At 36.0% G+C, this 22,486-nt stretch overlaps 3 protein-coding genes across 3 annotated transcripts; 1 reads left to right on the top strand and 2 right to left on the bottom strand.

Annotated features, from left to right (window-relative positions):
* Positions 1-7,744: 7,744 nt before the first annotated feature.
* On the bottom strand, positions 7,745-10,339 carry eif1b (eukaryotic translation initiation factor 1B). Its single transcript, XM_007249567.4, has 4 exons — positions 10,020-10,339; positions 8,472-8,635; positions 8,165-8,266; positions 7,745-8,058 (listed from the first exon to the last, which is right to left on the bottom strand). The coding sequence occupies exons 1-4, from the start codon at positions 10,048-10,050 to the stop codon at positions 8,014-8,016; spliced, it is 342 nt and encodes a 113-aa protein (XP_007249629.1). The 5' UTR covers positions 10,051-10,339; the 3' UTR covers positions 7,745-8,013.
* A 2,587-nt stretch (positions 10,340-12,926) lies between these two features.
* On the bottom strand, positions 12,927-15,864 carry irgq1 (immunity-related GTPase family, q1). The gene is made up of 3 exons (XM_007249568.4): positions 15,543-15,864; positions 13,932-14,654; positions 12,927-13,742 (listed from the first exon to the last, which is right to left on the bottom strand). The coding sequence occupies exons 1-3, from the start codon at positions 15,551-15,553 to the stop codon at positions 13,016-13,018; spliced, it is 1,461 nt and encodes a 486-aa protein (XP_007249630.3). The 5' UTR covers positions 15,554-15,864; the 3' UTR covers positions 12,927-13,015.
* Positions 15,865-17,299: 1,435 nt separating this feature from the next.
* LOC103041862 (interferon-inducible GTPase 5-like) lies at positions 17,300-20,490 on the top strand. The gene has a single exon (XM_049480428.1). It carries the CDS (start codon positions 18,487-18,489, stop codon positions 19,678-19,680), a length of 1,194 nt encoding a protein of 397 aa, XP_049336385.1. The 5' UTR covers positions 17,300-18,486; the 3' UTR covers positions 19,681-20,490.
* Positions 20,491-22,486: the final 1,996 nt, after the last annotated feature.

The following is a 22,486-nucleotide window of genomic DNA, read 5'->3' as shown; positions in this document are numbered from 1 at the left end:
GGTTCATATAAAAAGGTAAATAAATAATAAAATAATTAATCACGTTTTTCAATTATTATTTTGTTAGAAGATATGCTCAGTGGTGAGCAGCTGCCCTATAGACTGTTACTTATCATCATTCTGGCTCCATCATGCATGCCAGATATGAACAAAATCCCAGTTTAGTATATGAATAAGGGAGCAAACTGTTTAGACATACGGTGATCATTCTGACAGCGTTTACTATAAAGTATATACTGTATAGAGTATTCATGACCATTATACTGTGATGATTTGGGGACATTTAATCGTAAAAAAAGTGAATGTGTTTATGTGTGTAAACACCTTCAGAAAAAAGGAAATTCTGATAGCATATTAAGGCATGAGTCCTCAAAAGCATGGTTATAGAAGAGACAATACAATCAGAATTAATCAAAATAATTTTACCAACTATTTGGCAGTGCATACTTTCTTTTTTTTAATTACCTGAAATGTGCCATGATCACCAATGTATTAATTAATTAATATATGATTTAAGATACACTATACAAAATATAGGTTTCAGTGGTGCAGAGAGAGGAGCCACTTTTGGTTCCATAAAGATGTTTGAGTGTAAATAACATTTGAAAGGTCTGAACCTTCACATATTAATTATTTACCAATATATACAAAAATAAAGTTCTGAATGGGACCAATGTGGCAGCGCTCAAAGAACCCTTTGTGTCTCTTTTATTTTTAAGTGTGTAACTAACATATTTGTACACCCTGGACATTTTACAATTCCTAATAATAAAATGGAAAATAAACCTTGTAACATTATAAAGCCAATACATGTTTTCAGTATATTTTGTACCTATAACAGCAACTGAATTATAGCTCATGGTCAAATTGTGCAATCGGTGGCATAAGAATAAAGAAAAAGGATATTTTTATATGTATTCGTCAGAATACGTGAAAGTAATGAATGTCTGTGACACGTATGCAGTCGTATACTATAGCAGGCTGCACTGCTGCCTCTTCCCTGCACACTTTAGGACAGGTGTATAATGCAGGACTCGCTGGGGCCTCGTTGGACGGCTCTGTGTCTGGCAGAGTGGGAGCACATGGCTGTAAATCACTCACAGTCTCAGTAAAGCACCTGTCAGTGCAGTGGAGCTGCTCAGCAGGGGGCTTCCTCTCACTCCACACGCACCCTGTAACACACTGGATGCAACATCGACTGCTGCAAATGGGCCAAATACGGCATGCTGACAAGTTTGGAGCATATCAAACGTGAAGAGGTCGTATGTCTGTGACTGTGAATAACATGAGCAATCCCCTGTATGAGACGTGGGCTCTTCCTTCAAATAACCATATACACTTTAGTGAGAAATCAGTCATTTTCTTCACTATAGTAAGAAATTTAAGTCTAAATAAAGCATATTCTAGTTTTGTAATGTAAAAAAGCGGTCTAAATAATAATAACAACAGAGAAAGAATAACTGATTTTTCCCAAAAGAGCATGTTGATGCTCTGCAGGACTCCAGCAATACCTCTGGGAGTCATTTGTGTGGCATTTTTTATCTATATCTAATCATTCATTATTATTACCTGACCTTACTAATATGCCTATGGCTGAATACAACCAAATCCTCACAGCAATTTTCCAAAATCTAGTGTAAACCATTTGCAGAAGTGTGTAGAGAGAGTAAAGGCTGTTACTGCAGCTCAGGAAAAACACACATCTAATTATTTCCCTTGATTTTCCCTTGTTTGTTGGCATCACACCATGTAATCTCTCCAGCACCTTTATTTTAAGTGTCACAGCCTGCATTACAAAACTCACCCGACTCAGAAGCCACCTGAACATTCAAAATTAAATATTATTTCATTTTAGGGGACAAATATGACATTTATAAAGCTGTAGGCACAGTCTGCAGGGACTTTGATGGTACCTCTGAAAACTGAAGACTAATACAGATATAATATGAATTATGTTGTTGATCTAATTAATGTGTGAGAAATAAATGCCAATTACAGACTACTCTATTTCAAATTCATTTGCAATATTTTATATACACCAGCACAGAACGTGCAGCACTAATCAGCTCACAAAATGCCCGGTGTGCCCGCAATGTCCATGAAGCTCTTGAGGGACCAGAATGAAAAATGTGAGACATAATTACAAACAAGTTTGTCGTGTCTTACCAATTAACCCGATATATGTACAAGATGCAGCAGCAAAAAAAAAAAAAAAACTGGAGTACATGGCTGTGTGTCAACTATTACATGCATATGGTACAAAGACACTCACAGGATCCTTTTTTTCCCACCTCTCATCTCTAAAAATGGAACGCTCAAAGGAACATATTGCAACAGAACCAGACCCTGCCTTTCCCTGGCAGCGGCCAACACTCTGAGCATGGGCCAATGAAAACACATAGTCCCCCGTCTCCACTTTTAATTGGGATATTTTAGGGCTATTAGCAGTCGAGGCTGTGTGCCTACATAGTTCCCTAGGAAACACCACTAACCCACTGCTTCATTCTGTCACTGCACCAGGTACTGCTGGGTTACTGTGCATGATTTATTTTTTTTTATGGCTGATTTTTGTTTTATAACCATACAAACAACACGAGGGAGGGTGAGTTTGAATTTTTACCCATCAGATCAAAGAGGTGATGGACTACAAGACTAATGCTAAACAGAACTGGAACTATGCCACCACCACGCTGCTGTTTATTTTTTTAAAGATGAGTTTGGAGAAGGGGAAGAGGCATATGTCTCTATGGAATAGCCTATAAGCCTGCACCATATGTTACGCCAGCACTGATTACAGTTTCATAAGGGTCTACCTTGTTTGGCACAGAAAGAATGTCCGAATATGTGCAGATATGCTTTGAAAATGACTGTCACTGCTCACATATATATATAAAGAAAATAATATATATGAATAAGTATATATATGAATAAATGAATCAATATTAAATAAATAAAAAAAATGATGTAGTCCATCAAAAATGATAAATTATCAAGGTAGGCTTTTACTGTTGTCAATTACATATTGCCATCTGGTGGATGCAAATGCAATGACGGGCAAATGAATCCAAACAGACATTTTGATACTGAGCCAAATGTAAACTAGAGAAACCTGAGAACTCTCAGTCAAGATGAGAATCAGAAAAATTGTACCTGTTCTTTTTAAATTGTAAAAATAACAATTAAACAAATAAAATGTAAAGTATTTTAATCTAGAACTCTCATTGGTGTTGTGACCTAACCAATATTCCCTAAGATATACTTTGAATACACTTAATCTAATCTAATTTCAGTAACCTGTGGTCTGAGTACACATGCTTATACATATGACTGCATATGTTGGAATTTTCCTTATCCTAAAAAAAATTACAATTCCAAACAATTATTGACCTCTTTCCTTTTGTTCTACTGTAAATAACTGCACATTTGCCAAGAAATGCTTAAGGATCTTTTAACAAGCTGTAATACTAAAAACAGAAAGAACCTTACTAAACACTTTTTGAAATGTATTTAATTAATGTAACAATTAATTAAGGAGATGTCTGGAAAAAAAACACCTTGTGAATTACACTTGTGAAAATGTAATTGTTCTCCTAAAACAAAATAATTACTTATGCACGAGTTTTAGCAGAAATAATAGAAACCAACATCTCGTATAATTTCTTTTGACAGCAACATTTCATGTTGAGCATTCTAAATCCAGTCTTCAATGCAGATTTCTAAGCATGATATTTTAGACATAAGTTTTTTTAGTTTAAGTTAGCATACTATTTTGTACTTACTAAACTATACGGCTGTCTGCTGGTGATACTTGCTATATTAAGCCTGTTGATACTGATTAATTGTTTAATACTGTTTTGAGGTGAGATTTTCAACTATTTTACTTGTGCTTAACTTTGCTTAACATTCTTCTGGCAAATTACCCATTTTTTGTTTAGTGAACATACTGTAATTTTGTGTCTTTTGTGAAGCTTGAAAACAAGTTGCTTTATTTTTTATAAAAAAAACTGCAATTATATTTTTAATATAATAAAATATATTATATTATAATTTTATATTTTTATAAGCTTTTTAAAAATGGAAGGAAGCAAGCATACAATTAATAAAAAAAGTGTATGTATCTGTACACTTGATGCTGCAGTTAATAGAATCTCTAATTGGCTGAAAATGTATTTGTATGATATACTGTACAAATATTTATGCACTGACAAAAACAGCAAGCATCAATATATGCCAAAAATATGCTAAGACAGTGTATTGCGACAATTTGCGACAATCTATTAATCTAAATATAGTTTCTTCTGAACAGCTTTGTCTATTTATTTATCAATGATTATACTACAATCATATTGCTGTTGTTATGCAAAAACCTTGTATCTCTATTTTCCACATTTTTTGCTCTGTGGCATAATTTTAATGTGTCAGTTGTCTTTTACTCTGGTTCAAAATATTTTCAATATTTATTTATTTTCAACAGAACTGCTTCAAAATGTTACATCAACTTACACTGAATGTTGTGATTTTTTCCCCTCCACCTGTAAAGTATAACTATTTTTGTTTCTATCAGGTTGTAGTGCCTGAGACAATGTTGGACAATCACTACTGTAACACTGCTGTAGCTCACTCTCGGGATCACTATTTTAGGAGCGATTTAAGTGACAGTGTCAGTGGATGCAGGAGATAAGACTGGACATTAAGACCTGTCTGACATACAGTATTAATAAAGCTGAGCGTGAAGACGTGACAGAAAAACGTTCACTACACAGCAAGCTGTGTCGCTCAAAAGGTCACCCCGGCACACACTCCAGATGTGTGAGTCTCAATTAAGTCCACACCTGCAGTGGATAAGTGCAATAATTAATAAATGCAACATTATTCTTTCAAAACATGGGCGTCCGTCAGCACATAAGCCTCAGGGGGGAAAGAAAGCTGTTTCATTCTCTTTAGTACAGACACTTTTTAATTAACTGTATTTCAGAAGTTCTTAGAGCTCATGCCTGTTTTATTTACATTACTTTTTTTGTGGCATCTCAGTGATACATGTCTTTGAGACCCCACCATATGCCACATACCACCTTACCAATATCACAATGAAACAGTGCTTACTTTTTCACTATTATATGTTTCAAATATACATCAAACTAATTAACATAAAAACTATATAAACAATTTAAAAAAGGTTGCAGGTGTAATTCTCTCCTGATCCTGATTGCCACAATTAGAAACCCATATATAGCTTAGATCATTTCTTTATTTTAAATATATATTCAAAATCTGTGGCCATTATCTACACTGTCAACATTTACTGCATCTGAAATGTATGAAATACAAATTCAAACAGGATCCTGAGGCAGGAAGGCCCCCAGTCATGTCTGAATCGAAGTTTTGTAAATACATTTTTAGTTTATTTGACTAAAATGCTAAAAGCTAATGACAACACAGATAAACATTCATATTTAGCAGTGAGCTGTCCATACCTTGACAACGTTAGGGTGTGTTTTCTTTCTTTTGATTTGGAAACAGAGACCTTTCTCACTACACTGCCTTCTAAATGAAATGCCTTCTAAGACAAGGCGACAGGTCAGTATTTTTTTGTGTTTCAGACATTAAGGCCCAATTCCATTTTACCCTTTGACCTTACTGCTTAGCTACCCCTCTGTTTTGCTCATAAAGATCTATGGATACGGTGTCTCAATTCTTGGTGGATTTGCAGCTCCCTCTGCTGCACAAACCTCTTATCACACTCTCTATTTAGGAAACAAAAGATTGCCGTTATTGACCTCCTCTCTTAAGGAGCATACCCATTAATGCCCCATCTGAAGCTAACATGTTGGAATCAGTATAGAGAGGTAGGGTGAATATAAAACTGAGGGGTGTAAGTGGGAAGGCGGCAATCAAGACAAAAATCACAGCTGGCGGGCCTCTGGCTAAAATTGCACAAAAACAATCTGCTGATTGCCAAAGCAGCACTGAATAAATCTGGGATACAGCATATCCAGCTATCTAGTAAAAATCACGCATATGCTGGGTCCTCTGTATAGGTTTTCAAAGGTAATTAGAGATATCATAAAGTCATAAAGTCCTCTCCCAAAATATGTTACAAATAGCTTGCAAAGGACACTGTCAGCAGTTTAAAAACATAACTCCTTGGCATTCAGCCACTAAAAGATGTGTCCATTAAAGTGTAGAGAAAACAAAGAAAGATATTAAAATAAAAAAAAGAAGAAAGTGGCTGATGACTAATATGAAGCATCCATCATTAACTTTGTGCATTTTTCCTGCATCCTCTTGCAGAAATTAATTGAGTGGCACAGAGAGGCCGATGGATAGCCTGAGGCTGGACTGCCTCCGCCGTCTGTTCCTCGTCTTAGAGACACAGTCCCACCAAACTGCTGACGCCAAAAACTGACTAAACCACTATGTGGAAGTCCACTTCTCAGTTAACAAAAGCCTTTTGAGATTTTTACTTTGATCAGACCAATTTCTGTAAAAAACAACTAACCAGGGTGTACATTGTATGTATGACATTGTATTTGTTTTTAAATGTACAACTCATAGGCTAAAGATCAGCATTGTTTGTGCATTTTGAAGACCTCGCTGGATGTATTTAAGTAGTGATTTATTACAAATTTTAATAAACTAAAATCTGTCCCTCTAGATCAGGAGTGGGCAATGCTGGGCCTAAAGTAGTTCTGTGCTTTTTCTGCTTGTCAAGGTGATCAATTTACTCCGTCAACTGCAAGATTTGGTTGGTTTCATAGAGCAGGAAAATCAGCAAATTGTTCTGGATTCCAGTTCCTCAATTCTGCTCTAGAGGAGCCCTTTAAACCAGTATAGTTTATTGGTCACACGTCCAAAACAATCTAATGAGACCTTGATGTGATGTAACCCGAATGGTCTTGCCTTTTGCAATAGCAGTGTGCATTTTTATTTCTTCACTTAAACTATAATTTTATTCATAAACAAATTTATTTCTCTGCTGAATACAAATAATCCTTAAGACAGTGCCTATGAAATGCAGCCTTGGATTTGGGACACAATCCTTTCATTGTTAAACAAAAGCCTTAATGCAATTGTCAATGTAATACTTTGACCAGTCATACAAAAGATAACTCTCTCAGTTACATGGGACAGATTACCAGTCTACGTTAATACTAACAAACTAAGGTAAGAAAAAAAAGTGAGAACAGTACATGTGCAATTATTTATTCTAATGTTCAAAGGCCTTTTGGTTAATCAACGCAGGGATTTCACCTTTAACAACTTCTAAATGGCAAGACTTAACCTAACTTTGTATTTGTAGATCAAATTGGTTACCTGTTGGCATGTGCTAATTAAAGTGATAAACATTTGCAGACCAGCAAGAACAACGCTAAAGCCACTTCTGTCAGCCAAAAAACAAACTATTTTTGGGGGAACATCAAAAACAAGGTGTACATGCTACCGTGCAATCCTGGTCCTGGCCCTCCCCTGTCCAGCAGATTTCAGGAGACTAAATCCTAACTCTGAAAGAGATTGTTAATGATTTGACCCAATCAGATTAATCAGGTGTTTTGGCAGAATGGAAAGCTATAAATTTAGAGGGCAGGAAAGGGTTAATGCAGTGTTCAAATTGTGCTCAAATAAAGCCATAGTATCTGCAACAAGCCATTCCTTGGTTTATTAAGTGTTTACTTCCATACACGCATGGCGCACTGTTACAAGAAATGAGGTTTAAACAGAAAGAAAACTGCTATCAAAAATCTGCCAAAGTCATATGGTTTTATTGTGTCTTGGATAGAAATATTTAGCTGAGCATGTTCATGTTAGTTACAGTCAACACCAAAGTCAGTCCCTGATTGGAAGCAGTCATACACTTATCAAAATATTTAAACTTGGAATACCTATAAAAACTTTATTATACAGTCAACATTTATCTCGACAGCCATATCACACAGTCAGAAAACTTTAGAGCCCTAATCAAATCTGGTGTCCTAAAAACTTTTGTAGTCTTGGTCCTCTGGCAAGTCCATCATTTTAAAAGCCGTGGACCTTCAACTGTTCCTCTTTTACAATGTTTATCTGTGGAAGAGAAAAACACAAGCATTAGTCATTTAGGTCAACTTAAACCTCAAACTACATAAAATAATAATAATAATAATAATAATAAAAAAAAAAAAAAAAATACCTCAAGAAGAAACTGACAAATGTTTTTCCTTTGGTCTCCCTGCAGCTGGATAACCTCCCCGTACTCAGGGTGCTCGATCACAGTACCATTGCATGCAAATTTCTGTTAATAAAAACAAACATGCCAAGTTAGAAGTAAGATTTTTGACTCCAACAACAGAGGATCCACCACACTTTAGGCACTTCATTAATAGGATACACTACATTTCAATAATCTGGAAACTGTTAGGTAGAAATGTTTAATTAACCAAGGAAACCCAAATTATGTTCCTTCTTAAAAAAATAAATAAATAAATAAAACCATATACCTTCTTGAAGGCCTTCACAAGCTTTTTCTTGTCGTAATCATCTGCAATTCCTTGCACTGTTGTAAGCGTCTTGCGCCCGTTTCGTTGCTGAATCCTTATGTGGATTTTATCCTCTGTCCCGGCCGGGAGCAAGTTGTCACCCTTAGTTGCATCAGCAAAGGGATCTGTAAAAACAAAGCAAACCCAATATCCTTGGTAAATTACATGTAACCTAATACATGCATAGTATGATTAGAACAAATAAGATCCATAAAATTTTACTGAATCTCTAACGTATTAAATACAACATACATAAATGTAACAAAACCTTTGGTGATGGACCAAAACTGAAGAGACTTCACAACAACACACTGACCAATTTACGTTTACATTAGTTCAATGTGCTTTGTTGATATGCCTGCTGAGATGTTATTTCAATAAATATTTTGTACATAGCTGCTTTAATTGTTTTATATTTTGGTGCTTCAAATATTTACAAAACATACAAAAACCTACACTTAAATATCTCCTGAAGAAATCTGGCTTAGGCAGTCTGGTTTAGGCCTTTGTGTGGAAGAAAACATAGCCAGAGAAACGACTAGCGCATTTTCTCGTTTAGCTAAGCAAGCTAACCCATCTCAAATATATTTAGCTGGCTAACCTAGTGTTCACTGACTAACGTTTGATTAATGTGTATGCCTTCGGGATATTTATTAAACATACTGTGAGTGGTTGTATGGTTCGTGAGTCATTATCTAAAAGCTGTTGATTACTAGCTAAGCCAAGCTAGCGCAACTGAGATTTGAGCAGTTAGCTACCAAGCTAAAGCTAACTAAGCCAGCTAACTAGCTTAGCTGACTTGTTTATCTAGCCAGCCACGAAGCGTCTTAAGATATTTTACTCATTTAAAAATAAAATTGAGCCAAGTTCCGCCAAGTTGCTCAATAAACAGCTTATATTATAATGTAATAAACACAGATGTAGCTAAAGCACGTAGATAAACTATTTGAAGTTCGTTTATTGCTAAAAACGTTCTCGATGTCCACCGCCCAAGTAGCGGAAGAAAAGTTAGCTTAGCACACGCAAGCTAGCGCACTGGCTAGCTAGGCTATTTAACGTGAGTAGCGGTTAATAACCCAGGTCCAGAAAGGGAAAAAACATCCAAAAGGGTTCGTATTGACCGCCTGGGCTGCTCGGGCAGTAAGTACAACGCCTTGGGATGGATTATTACTTTTTGAACCTGGGTTACCCACCTCTAAACGTTAGCTAGTGAAATCCAGAGTTAAGCTCGGAAGACGCCGCACCTTTTGTTGAGTTGAGGCTCAGTTTACACAGGATCTGCGCATTAAACAGCATCTTTAGCGCCTTTCTGGCTAGATATACTAGAATAAGTGCGGATATCGGTTAACACAATGTATATAAACTGTCTGAGCTCGATTAGCTCTTTATGTAGGTTATTTAACTGTGTTGTTCTAAAGGCCATCCCCTCATAACCAGCAGGCCTCAGAGAGGAGAAATAAAGCCGCTGTAAAGATTAGAGTAAACCGGGGTAAATACAGCACTACTCACCGAAAGACTGGAGGTTCTGGATAGAGGACATGCGATATTAGGGCGATACCGTTGATGGATGAAATCTAGCGGCGCGCGGTGCCGTCTGTCTTCGACTTTAGTGAAGCCCGAGAGCTCTGGCAGCAACAAAGGCGGAAAGAGAAAAGGCCTCACAGAAAGGCTGACGCAACCTCACAGCAGCTCACAGCGCAGAGCGGCGGCCGGAAAAGAACAGAACGCGACGCTTACACAGCTAAAGCCTCCTGCAGCGGACCCAAGCACTGCAGCCCCGGCCAGAGGCGGGGTTTACCAGCCCTGCGGACACCGTGAGGTCACCACCGCCACCACCGGCCGCTCATCAGCCTCTTAATTACGATAATTAACCAGAGAGGCACAAAAAGGGGGGGATAACCTCTAATTACTAAACGAAATGTGTTAATACCACGAAAAAAGGATTTAATCAGCAATAAAAGTACCATAAATAGATCGATAGGTCAAAACGATAAAATGCGTGAAAACTTTATATAGTGTGAAAATAAAAAATGAAAAAAAGAAAACGTCAAAATCAGTTTCTCTCAGTTAACTATTTATATGTGCTTGAGTAAAAGTAACATTGTTGTTTTATTCAATAACCTCATGACAACATTTCTCTCCAATAATTTTGCAGATTTCGCTTGCTAACCTAGCTTTAACTAATTTGTAATTAACTAATTTGTATGCTGTCAAAATATTTATTAAACAAGCTACAATAGGATGTTTGGCTATATCAACTGTCTTTGTTAGTCAAGATATAAAAACTGTTGACTACTAGCTAACAAGCTGAATTAGCTGAGATTTCAAAAGCCATAAACATGCTAACACTAAGTAATTGTTGTTGTATTCTATAAACGGCTGACATTTCTTAAAAATCCCAAATATAAATATTGTCTTTTAGAGTATTAATTTGCAGAACAATACTAATGTTTTAATTTAGGATTGAGATGGGAAATGTAACCAATTCACCTATCACCATATTAATCATTCTATTATGAGAAATGTAATCACTTCATGCATATTCATTTCACTAAATGTAATCATTTCCACTTATTATTCATAGTGGTAACGCACTCATATTATTCCGTTTGCAAAGTTACTCTTAGGTTATGCTGTGAAAGAGTGATTCTAAAATGCTAACAGTGTGTACGTGCTGACTATCAGGGAAATGTTTTTCTGATAACGCTTTTGTGTAAACGACAGGACATGAATGTGAAGTGAAAGAGGTTATTCTGACATTTGGACGAGAAAGCAACTCTGTCTGGGAATAGAAGGGAGTTTCAGAAGGATGCAGCTGTATGAGGGAGTCCTGTGCCCATGTGTGGTCAATGTTTTTAGATTAAGGCTGAGCGAAGGATAAATAACTCTCTGGGAAGAGTCCCAGAGCACCTTCAGAGCGTGATGACTTCATGAACTGATTGTGCTCTCCCTACTTTCTTCAATAAAAACTTGTTACTCATTTGACACGACTCAGAACTTAATGTTTGTTTTATTAATAATCACAGGTATTTCCCCCACAGGATACATTCAGAAATCAACAACATGGTTTTCCCTGATTCTTAATCACATTTTTTATGCATTTTGGCAGGCTCTCCAATCAGTTTTTCACATTGATTTTAGGCGGTATTATGCCGCGCTGGAAATACATTACGGATTACATTTGGTGTCAGATTACAATAAGAAATTGCCATACACAGTCTGATAGAACATATTGCACACACATGTATTGCATCATATTTTATTTTCAATGTTTCACAACAATTTTACTAAGAACAAAATAAGTACAAGAGCATGGACAAGGCATTGGATTTACCTTAAGGTTGGTCAATTCAGGTTTTATATATCACTACATACAGTGTATGTGAAGTTGCTGAAGGTTCACACCCCTGAGTTAGACTCAGCAAATGGTCTATATCAGAGCTGTTAACTTTCACTCCTGTTTATTCAGAACAGTTTGGTTATTTCTCTGCTTAAGCAGCTGGTTCAAATCGTCTCTTAGCTGACATGTTTATTAGTTTAGCAGAGAAAGTGTGCTGAGGGGAATTTCACAAAGCAGCATTTCTCATGAAGCCAGTCAGCCCAAAGTCCAGAATTGTGCATTATTCACCATAACTTTTGAAGTATTTATATTTATAGCATTTGGCTTTACTGGATCATTTAGTTGACTTCTGTTTGGAGTGAAAACCAGAAATATTCAAATGACAAAACAAAATTCTACAATAAAAACAGTAATAATGCTTTAACGTGATTTAACAACACAAGAGGATTTCATTCGATGCATTTATAAATATAAGTGACCTGTATCCCTCTGTAATGTGATGAAATATGTCCCTAAACTAGCATAAATATGCATTTTACTTTGTTAATACAGTATGAGATAAAATTATACTTCCGTGATAAGATACAATTTAATAATACACAATGAACACACTCTAAAAAACAGAGGTACGATATGAGTACTTTTTTGTACTCAAAGGTACACTCTTCATAATTGTACCCTCCAAGGTACAATATTGGTCTTTACAGGGTCAGATTTGTTCCCTCTGAAGTACAAAGTAAATTTTAACAGCAATAAGTACAAATTTGTACCATTTGACTAGACAAAAGGTACATTCAGTGTTCTGCATCACTGTACTAATAAACAATATATATTTTAATTGCACATTTTTTATTTGAAAGCCAGTCAATTTTGCATCATCAAGTTTTTGAGCCATATTTAGTTGATGATAATGTTTATAATCTTTATAATCTTAACTGGCACAAAAACCATGGGTACAAAAAAGGACTTTTACTGAAAGGTACTTTTTTGTACCTCAATATAAGGTACAGCCCCAGCGACAAGCTTTGTACTCTTTTAAGTACAAATCTGTACTTACTTTTCTTAGAGTGCAGCAGAAAAAATCTTTCCTACTAAGTGGAGAGAAAGTCTATAAATGTCTTTATCTTAAGTGCTCCCTCTTGCTAATATTGCTCAAATGCAGGACCTACAATATCTGACAGGTTTTTGGGTCTTGATTCCGTGCACATTTAGCAACATAATATGCAAAAGCACTTGTCTGTACAGTATCCAGGTCATTTCTCAGTACGCTCTCCAGACTGACAAAATCAAAGGCGTTTCTGTCCAAACTGTTAATGAAAAACAGCTGTGATTCGGCAGCTCCTGCCATCTGAAGCTCTTCAGCACACTGAGCTCGAAGACCATCCAGAACCTCAGTCTCGGTACATCCCAAGTCTTCCTGGGCCTGCAAATGGCAATCAATCTTTGTCTGGACAAAGTGGTAGTGCTTACTTAAGTCTTTTATGGTTCTTGCAAGCTCTAAGTGGCAGCTCCTCTGCCAGTCTGAGACAATGATTATATAGAAATCAAAATGATCCAAAATTAGGCTCATCTCCAATGAACTGTTCATAACTTCCTCTACTCCCGAAACACCCCAAAATCGGACATCAGGGTACTCGGGACTCAATGCTGGGGTTGTTTCATCTATTGAGCCACTGGCACCACTTCCCTGCCCAGTTAGGGCACTCACCAGGGTGGTTACCCCCGATTTTGTCTCACCCAAAACAGCCACATCAAGTTGAAAGTGGTTAAAAGCCTCCAGTGTTGCTTTGACTTTCCCATTTCCATATGAAAATTGCGTTCGTATTTTTTGTAGTTCCTGAAAATCCTTTTCTGTAATTTTCTTATTGGACAAAGCATGACACTTAATGGCCCTGATATGAGAGAGGGAGGAGAGAGAGAGAGAGAGAGAGAGAGACAGAAACATAAAGATTTTTAAGCAGAATTCAGGTTCTTTGTGAAATGATGCACACGTAGAAAAACATACTGCTTCAGATATATGTACAGGAGTGGTAGAAACTTGACATAACTTTTGATTTTGTATGTTTACAGAAAATACTTACGCTGCTTTCCCTCGAGCTGAGGTGAACAGATTGTCCATGAAGATTGGAAAAGCATCTCTTTTGAGCTCTGGCACCTCGTTCTCAAGGGTGTTCTGTAGGTTTTGCATTTCATAGCCCTTTTTACCCTGACATGACACTAGGAATACATGAGGATGCAGGTTCTTCTCATGTAGATATTTCAAGCATTCGTCTCTCATCAGATTTAAAGAAGCAGTTTCATTGAAGTTGTGTTTTCTTCTCTGTGCAGTCACATCGTTGTCTATTTTTGTGCGGACAACATAGAATGGCTTGGTTTGTTTTTGAATTTCACTGATTAGAGTCAAGTTGTTGTCTTTAAATCTCTCAGACACCACAACAATGAACATGTCATACAGTTCCAACTTCATTGTCTCAGCATATTTTCTTGCGACAAAAGTGAGCGTACCCATCCCTGGAAGATCCCACAGCCTTACATGGGGATTATTTGGGTATATATACATTTTCGCCACCATTGTGGTCTCCACAACTCCTGTTTTAGCAGCCTTTTCATCATCGGGGTGCAGTCCAAGAAATGCATTAATGAGTGTAGATTTCCCTGAGCCAGAATCTCCTATTACAGCAATGTCCAACTTAAACTGAGTGAACACAGTCATGAGAGTTATAAGTGATCGAGGGACTACAGACCCTAGTGCTTCTTTGATTTTGTTAATCTGTTCTTCTGGGATCTTTCTTGGCATGCCAGATCTAAATGAAGATAAGAGTGAGGACAGTTAACATACACATGACAGATCACATGATTTCACAGGTGAACTTCACCCATCATTAACACACAACTGGTTCTGAGTGAACTGTTTGGTGTACGTTTTTCTACATAGTTTTTAAGTTTTTAAGTTTTTAAGTTATATATATTCTCTTATTTTCTATTTTTAATTTCACCTGTTTTTATTCCCCTTGAATTGAGTGATCTGCATTGTCTTGTTTCTTAACAAATTGTATTATTATTATTATTATTTTTTTTAATAACTGGTTTAATTGCTGCGTTTTGTATTATTCTCTATTTTATTATATCCTCTAGATCCCATATTTTTATCTGTTCATCTGTTTTGGTTTATAGACAGATAACAGGAAACATTTAAATAGTAATAAAAAGTCAGAACTGCAATAATATGTAAGATTTTTAAGTATAGCTACATATTAGATAGAAATATAAGACTATAGAAGATGCTGTAAAATTGTAAAATGAACTATACTCTATAAGATATAAATAACATAAAAAATGCTGTAACCCCAGATACATACTTACCATACTACAGTAGTCAAATAATAAATACAAGAAAATATAAATAAATAAATAAATGTATAAAATATTTGCTTATCAATAATTATCAAACATGTATTCATCAAATTATTTATCAAATATTGTTTCCTAGGAAAATATAATCATATACCTTTACGTTTCCTTGGACAAACTGGCTAAATAACCGACCTAAATAAATGACCTGAGTTTATCTTTCATTTCACACACACATTAAAAAGTAAACACATGTACTAGAAAAAGCCCCCCTTAATTAGCTGTCGTGCCTGTCAAAATAAAGTAATAAAATACATAATAAAATAATAAAGTCTGCTAACCCGGGGTCCATTTCTTCAAGTTGTCTCCGCGGTAGTCAGTCAGTGACTTCTGATGAAATGAAAGTGAAAGTAGGAGAGAAGTCTAAGATTTATAAGCTATAACTCTATCTATGTAAAAGCAGTTAAACACGCTGCGATCTGTATAAATGTATCCGGTGCTAAAAGACTCGGTTCTAAAGCCTTAAACAGTTTTAGAACCGGACTGACCCAGACAGCCGCCCGCGAGCCTTTCACCGGCCGGTCTAACACCGAGTCCTGTGACCGTCGCCCGGTTTCCTCTCTGTAGGGTTTGTTTACCCTGATCTCCAAATCATCCGGATCCGCATAACAGTCAATTCAGCCAGTCAGAGCAGGACAGAGCTCAGAGTTAAAGATCAGTCTAAAGCTGCACTGCATTGTTCTCAGTCACATGCACAACTTACTTGTTTACAACAGTGAGACAGGAAAAACAGTATGCTTAAAATGTGTGTCTGTATATCTGTTCAAGATGAATATCATCCATAAAATGTCTTAAGAGTATTTACATTCATTACAAAGCTAGAACTTCATAAGGTGCTAGTTTTTTTTAATACTACTGTAGAAGTTCTGAGAAATAACTCAAGCTTTTACTCAAATAAAAGTGTAAAAGTACTGTTTAAAAAAACTGAATAAAGTATAAAAGTAAAAGTAATGTGAAAAAAGAGGGAACAATGCCATTAAGATCTCTCAAAAACATATTTTTCTAAAAGCCATAATAAATATGTTATATTAAATTGTTGATGTTAAAAAAAAATTGGGATTCACTAGGCTCCCTGTTTTAGCTGCATATATGTCCCTTTAAAATGAATAAATTTAAATACAATGCAAATATATTGAAGAAGCTTAGTTGGACGTCTGTCTGGAGTTCTCTTGAGTCTCTTTAGCCACAGACCTTCTTCATACTAGGCTACAAATGTCTGCTGTGTTCTTGCTGGAGTGTGGGCATGATGTGTGCAGGTGGCATAGATTGTTTATAAACCAATAGGATGGCAGAATGGTATATGTTTATAATCCTCATCCAACCACAGTCAGATTTACTCTATTCGGATGGAGAGGTTTATTTTATTGGGTTGTTTTTATACGTTGACAAGCTGGAATGAAAATAGAAGTAACAAAGCTTTTTTTTTAATACAGATAATTAGGTGCAAATTTAAAGAGTACAAGTAAAAAGTCATCTGAAAAAAAATACTCCAGTAAAGTATGAATAATAAAAAAATTCTACTTAAGTAAAACAATGAAGTATTTGCACATTATGCTCCTCACCATCCGCTGACGTCGCACTGTCATTTTACATTGACAGGGTGGGTTGCATTCATCCACAGTCACTTCCACTGACAGTTGACTGTGAAATATTTAGTTTCACAACCGGACTTGTTACACAGGTGCTGCATACTATCACTGTAACACACTAGAATTCACGGAATTCCTGAAAGCGACACATTCTTTCACTAATGTTGGTAGAAGCAAGTCTGCATGCCTAGGTAGTTGGTTTGGAAGTGTTTGAAACCTGAGTTCAATGATTTGGATGGGTAAATCAATATCTTTGGCAAGATAGTGTATTTTTCCTGCCTTCTAAGCTACACTCCAGTTTTCTAACACAATTCACATATAAACAAGACAAATTAGTATGTGTTTGTGTAGAACATTCACTCTGCTCTATTAGTTCGTTTGTGTGTTTGGTAAGTGTACTTCTTTAGGCCTTTAGATAAAGGGATATGAAAATCTGGAACTAGTTATCCTTTATTTTATATTAAAGATTTTCTAAATGTTACATTACAAGGGAGTAAAGGAGGTCATTATGTACAATCTATTATGCAAAGAAGCAACTTCCACCAGATACCTCTCTCTCTCTCTCTCTAGTAATGAAAAGCATGCGCACACTTCATATCTACTGATGACAGGTTTTAAAGCTATGAAAGAAATGACTGCATACACTTCAACAGCTCAAGTCAAGCTAATCATCATAGCAAATCTTCTGAAGAATTTTTGTTGCAATGTTTTCTTTTATCTTTATATTTCCTCCTCAGATATCCCTCAGATCCCTTTACTGTGGAAAATAACTGAAAATAACATAATGCAAAATGTGGATTTAAATAAGACATTCCATCAGATCCATTAAAAATATAATATATATTTTATATGTATATCCCAAATGCTTTTTAAACAGAGCAAATAATTTACAACACAGCTTTTTCAAATATCCCAGTTTTATTTTAATATAGTACTTCTCACTCCAGTTCTCGACACTTGAAAACACAGTGATGACTCTGTATATCCTTCTTGTGCTTTGTAAACATCAATAATTCCGTTTCCCACGTCTAAACTGATTTTTATTGTTTTAAGCACGATGCTTTCTCAAATGCTCTGACAGCTCAAGTGCTTACTGAAGCTTTCATACTGTGTGATTTGGGAGACAGTCATTAGCTGTAACTTGAATAAAAGTGTAAAAGTAATGTGTTCTTTCTAAAGAATACTTTGCAGGTGCCTCTTGGTAATGCATGCTGGAGGAGGGTCTATGGGTTCTAACCTATGAAAACACCTGAGACATCCTTCAAAACCACAAGTAAGGTATGTAATAAGCCTCACTTTGTTGTGACTCATAGCACTGACTTACGTATCAGCTTATCAGCTTATCAGCGTATCAGCTTACTGTACTGTGCAGGTAAGATTTTTCCCTATATTCATGCATTATTCATGATTCACCATTATTCATGTTGAACATAATTTAAATCATTTTATTTTATCATTTTATTTATTTATTTTAAATAATGTAATAAGATAAGATAGGATAAGTAATAAATAAGCGTTGTATGCTTGATCTGCTTATCCAAATAATATGTCAAATAACGTGTCATGATAAATGACAAAATCTGACATCGATTTCATCTTTTTTTCTCCATGTTGACGTATTCTGTGCAGAATCACCATGGATTGCGAGACAACACTGGATCCAGATGATCATATCTATATGGAACCAGATGACTTTATAAAGAAGCTCAAAGTCTCCACTGCAGAAGAGGTGTCAGCAAAGCTAAAAGTGCATGGACAAGAACTAGAAAACGTCTGCCTCAATGTGGCCATAACAGGGATGACTGGAGCAGGAAAGTCCACCTTCATCAATGCCCTAAGAGGTCTGAACGACGATGATGAAGAATCATCTCCAACTGGAGTAACTGAAACTACCATGGTTCCGACCATGTTTCCCCATCCTAAAATGCCAAATGTGAGGATTTGGGATCTGCCTGGAATTGGCACCCCAAGATTCAAGGCGAAGCAGTACCTGAAAGACGTGAAATTTGATACATTTGATTTCTTCATAATCCTTTCATCAGACAGATTCAAGGAAAACGACCTGATGCTTGCTCAAGAGATTAAGAAGAAGAAGAAGAACTTTTACTTTGTTCGCTCGAAAGTAGACAATGATATTCGCAGTGAGCGGAAGAAGAAGACATTCAATGAACAGCAGGTGCTCTACAAGATCAGAGAGGACTGCAGGTGTAACCTGATGAAGCTGGGAAATCCTAAAGTGTTTCTAGTTTCCTCCCATGAATTGGAGAAATATGAGTTTCAGGCACTAATGACTCACCTGGAGGAAGATCTACCAGAGAAGAAAAGATTTGCCCTTGTCCAGTCTTTGCCCGTCTGTTCCATGCAAATCCTCAAGAAGAAGAAGCAGTATATAAAGAAGATGATCTGGCTCACAGCCATTGGGTCTAGTGCAATTGCAATGACCACTATACCAGGTCTGGCAGCGGGCTGCGACATTGGCATTGTGATGGCTTTCTTCAATAGAATCTTTCAGGCCTTTGGTCTTGATGATAAGTCTCTGCACAGCCTGTCGGAGAGGGTGAACACACCAGTAGCTGAGCTCAAATCAGTAATGAAGTCTTGCTTTGCCAGTGGAATCACTGTTGAGGTTGTTCGCTCATTTTTTTCCAGGTTTTCCAAGGTTGACATTGCAATGAAGGTAGAGTATGTTTTAAGCAGCTTACCTCTCGTAGGAGCTCTACCAGCTGGGGGGATTTCTCTTGGGACAATATATTACCTACTGAACAAAGGCCTCATCGAAATGGAAAATGATGCCATACAAGTGCTGAAGGCAGCAGGACTGGAGAAGTAAATACAGTGCAAGGAAGTAACAAAGGCAGATAACAAACAAATCAATGTATTTGATAACATCTGATGGTGTTTGTCTGTATACATGGAAATTGAATGATTTCTTTTTAATATGGGAATAGCGTGAGGTTTCCTGTTAGGTTAAATGCAATAATCACGAGTGAAAAGTAACAAATGTTGTTTGGTTGTTTTATCGCAAACTTTTAAAATCACTGCATAATCTCCAGCAGATGAATTTATAGTGTTATTTTCTTTTGGCTTAAAACATAAGATTGTGTGACTATATACATATCTATATGAATGAACAACAACATTGCATTGCATGAATACTTGACCAGTTTATTCTAATTAACTGTTCATGTTATCTGTTTTGTTTTGTTTTTTCTTTTAAAGATATTAATATTAAACATATAGAGTCATATTTTGTGTTTTGCAATATTTGTGAGGAAAAAGTGCCGTAAGATCCTATGTCTTAGTATGTTGATAGCATGGCATGTCTAAGCAAATTTTAAGGGTGTTTTTAGAGAACTTGTATGCTGTATTCGTAAACGCTGTTTCACAAGCTGCATTACTTCTTCATATGGACACTTTACACTTGATCAAAGACTCTGCCAGTGACATGACTACAGGCAAGATGACGCAATATGAAAGCAAAAAGGCAGCTGTTGCAGCAGATATTGTTGTTATGTGAACTGAAAAAAAAAATCTATACAATAAACAATACAATAAAGTGAGAGTTTATGGCAAAACTTTGTTGTGCTCTATTTGAATTTAATTACTGTTTTTTTATGTTATTCCAAGTTAAAGGTTAAAGAGAACATTACATAAAGTGTCACACAACTTGAAGTACAGGTATTTTCACTGAGAATAGCAAAGGGGATAATTTAAATGCCAAAGGTGGCAAAACATCATTAAAAGCACATTGTCCACATTCTTAGGTTTTTTGTTCTGTTTTCTTTTTTCAGTTTGAAACATTTCTAGATGTCAAATCAAACAAAATGTTGTTTTGTTTAGTACTATTTACAACTGACACTGTCACAAAGCAGTCCAGCAATAAGACAAATTAAAGACAAAAGAAAAACATAAAAATGAGCAATCCAAAGACAACAGTAATAAAAAGCTGGAGAAAGAAACTTTAAACTCGAACCTGTAAAGTTCCAGTATCCTGTACTTATCAGAAGGATGTCGTTTAAGACATTTTTATTGTGTTTTAAACATATGATATGTAAAATATGGTAAGGTGGTGAAAAAACTATGTTCTAAAGCTTGGCAGTGTAGTACCCACCAACCTGCATATTGTACTGTTATCCTGCTTTTCTGAAAATAAAAGTGCTACAAATGTTTTTTTTTTTTTTTTGCTGCGGTGTTAATAAAGAACTACTTTTGTATTACGATTGTATAGGGGCTGTGGGGTTGTGTAAAAGTATGAAATGTAATGCACTTTAAATAATTAATGTATTGTAATGATATTGTTTTTGGTCAAATGGTTGTCTGTGTGTTTGTCTGTTTTTTGTTGTAGTGCAGTATGCCCTCAATCCAAGCAAAATTTCTCCTGTGGGAGACAAATAAAGAAACTATAACTATGACTATGATTACATAAAGAACCAAAGCTTTAAAAAAGATGTGTGAATGTGAAGAGCCTTTTTACATGTTCCTCCCAAATTTCCAGTTTCCCATTTCCTGACTTATTGAAACATAAAGAAAACATGAAGCCAGACTCTGGGCCTTTGTGGATAAGATTGGACAGCCTTCCCATAGTGTTAATTAAACAACAGTTCAAACAAATGCCACCATGGTAGGGCACACCAGGATGTCAGGTAACTATGCTAAAGTTAAGGCATCACGATCAACTTGTAATTTTGTTTATAAAACAGACAAAATAGGCTTACAAATATATTAGATATTATCATTGAAATATTATCATTTTGTCAGCCTAATTATCTCATTATTTTGTGGGGAAACACAGTATTATCTTTACCAACTTCCATATTCCTCCATTTTCCTTCATCATACTCCCTATTCCTATGATCTTCATATTGGTATGCATTCACCTCTGCCAATCATCTTCCCTCTCTTTGAAATATTTCTCCTGCCATGTGTTATCACATTCTTTCCCAGGATCATCATTATACAGTATGTGAAGATGCGCACTATGAAGAAAAGTATTGGGAGTACTGGGGAGTTGTTTACTTTACAGTATTTTCAAGGGCCATGGTCCGTGCCCCTATTTGCTATGATGTTGTGTAGTGTGTGCTCACCTTTACTGTGTGTTTATCATAGTAATAAACGGCCACTTTGCATTTACAGTTTAACAGGACTTGACACCTACATAACCAGCAATGTTATTCATGATCTTGCATACCTTGCCTTGCGTGCATGTCTCATCTCCAGTGTGTCATCCAACATCTATCTTTAGCTCATAAAAGTATGCTCTTTGCATTGTTTTCATTTTCTCTTCACCATAAAGGCTTTGTTTTTTTTTCTTGAATTAGAACTTTACCTGTTTCTCTATTGCACAAACACTTGTAACTTGACCAGTCTTACAAAAGAAGCTAGCATTTGCACTATGAGGAACTTGAGAAATATTTCAACATATATTAAACAAACAACATCCCAAAAAAGTATCCCACATTTACCAGAATATAAATAATATTTAAGGCATATTTTTTATTGTGGTTTAAACATAGGATATTATATATTCTCTAAATAAAGGTAAATAAAGATGGCAAAAGTCTTCTATGAAGCAAATCCATTAAACTCAGGATCAACACTCTGTCACACTGCACACTGAAGTGTTATCTCACTCAATA

Source organism: Astyanax mexicanus, chromosome 6 (genome assembly GCF_023375975.1).
Source record: "Astyanax mexicanus isolate ESR-SI-001 chromosome 6, AstMex3_surface, whole genome shotgun sequence".
NCBI classification, from domain to species: Eukaryota; Metazoa; Chordata; class Actinopteri; order Characiformes; family Acestrorhamphidae; genus Astyanax; species Astyanax mexicanus.
Note: the sequence above shows the minus strand (reverse complement) of the source record. Positions and strands in the feature narration are given on the sequence as shown.

What these genes read in the sequence shown, in the direction of transcription:
- eif1b (XM_007249567.4), bottom strand. Translation starts at nt 10,050, where the DNA reads ATGTCCTCTATCCAGAACCTCCAGTCTTTCG. An exon ending in TTGTGAAGGCCTTCAAGAAG is followed by an intron (nt 8,267 to 8,471) that starts GTATATGGTTTT and finishes TTTTATTAACAG; the next exon opens with AAATTTGCATGCAATGGTAC. An exon ending in TTTGTCAGTTTCTTCTTGAG is followed by an intron (nt 8,059 to 8,164) that starts GTATTTTTTTTT and finishes TCTCTTCCACAG; the next exon opens with ATAAACATTGTAAAAGAGGA.
- irgq1 (XM_007249568.4), bottom strand. An exon ending in TCAGCTCGAGGGAAAGCAGC is followed by an intron (nt 13,743 to 13,931) that starts GTAAGTATTTTC and finishes CTCTCATATCAG; the next exon opens with GGCCATTAAGTGTCATGCTT.
- LOC103041862 (XM_049480428.1), top strand. Translation starts at nt 18,487, where the DNA reads ATGGATTGCGAGACAACACTGGATCCAGATGATCATATCTATATGGAA.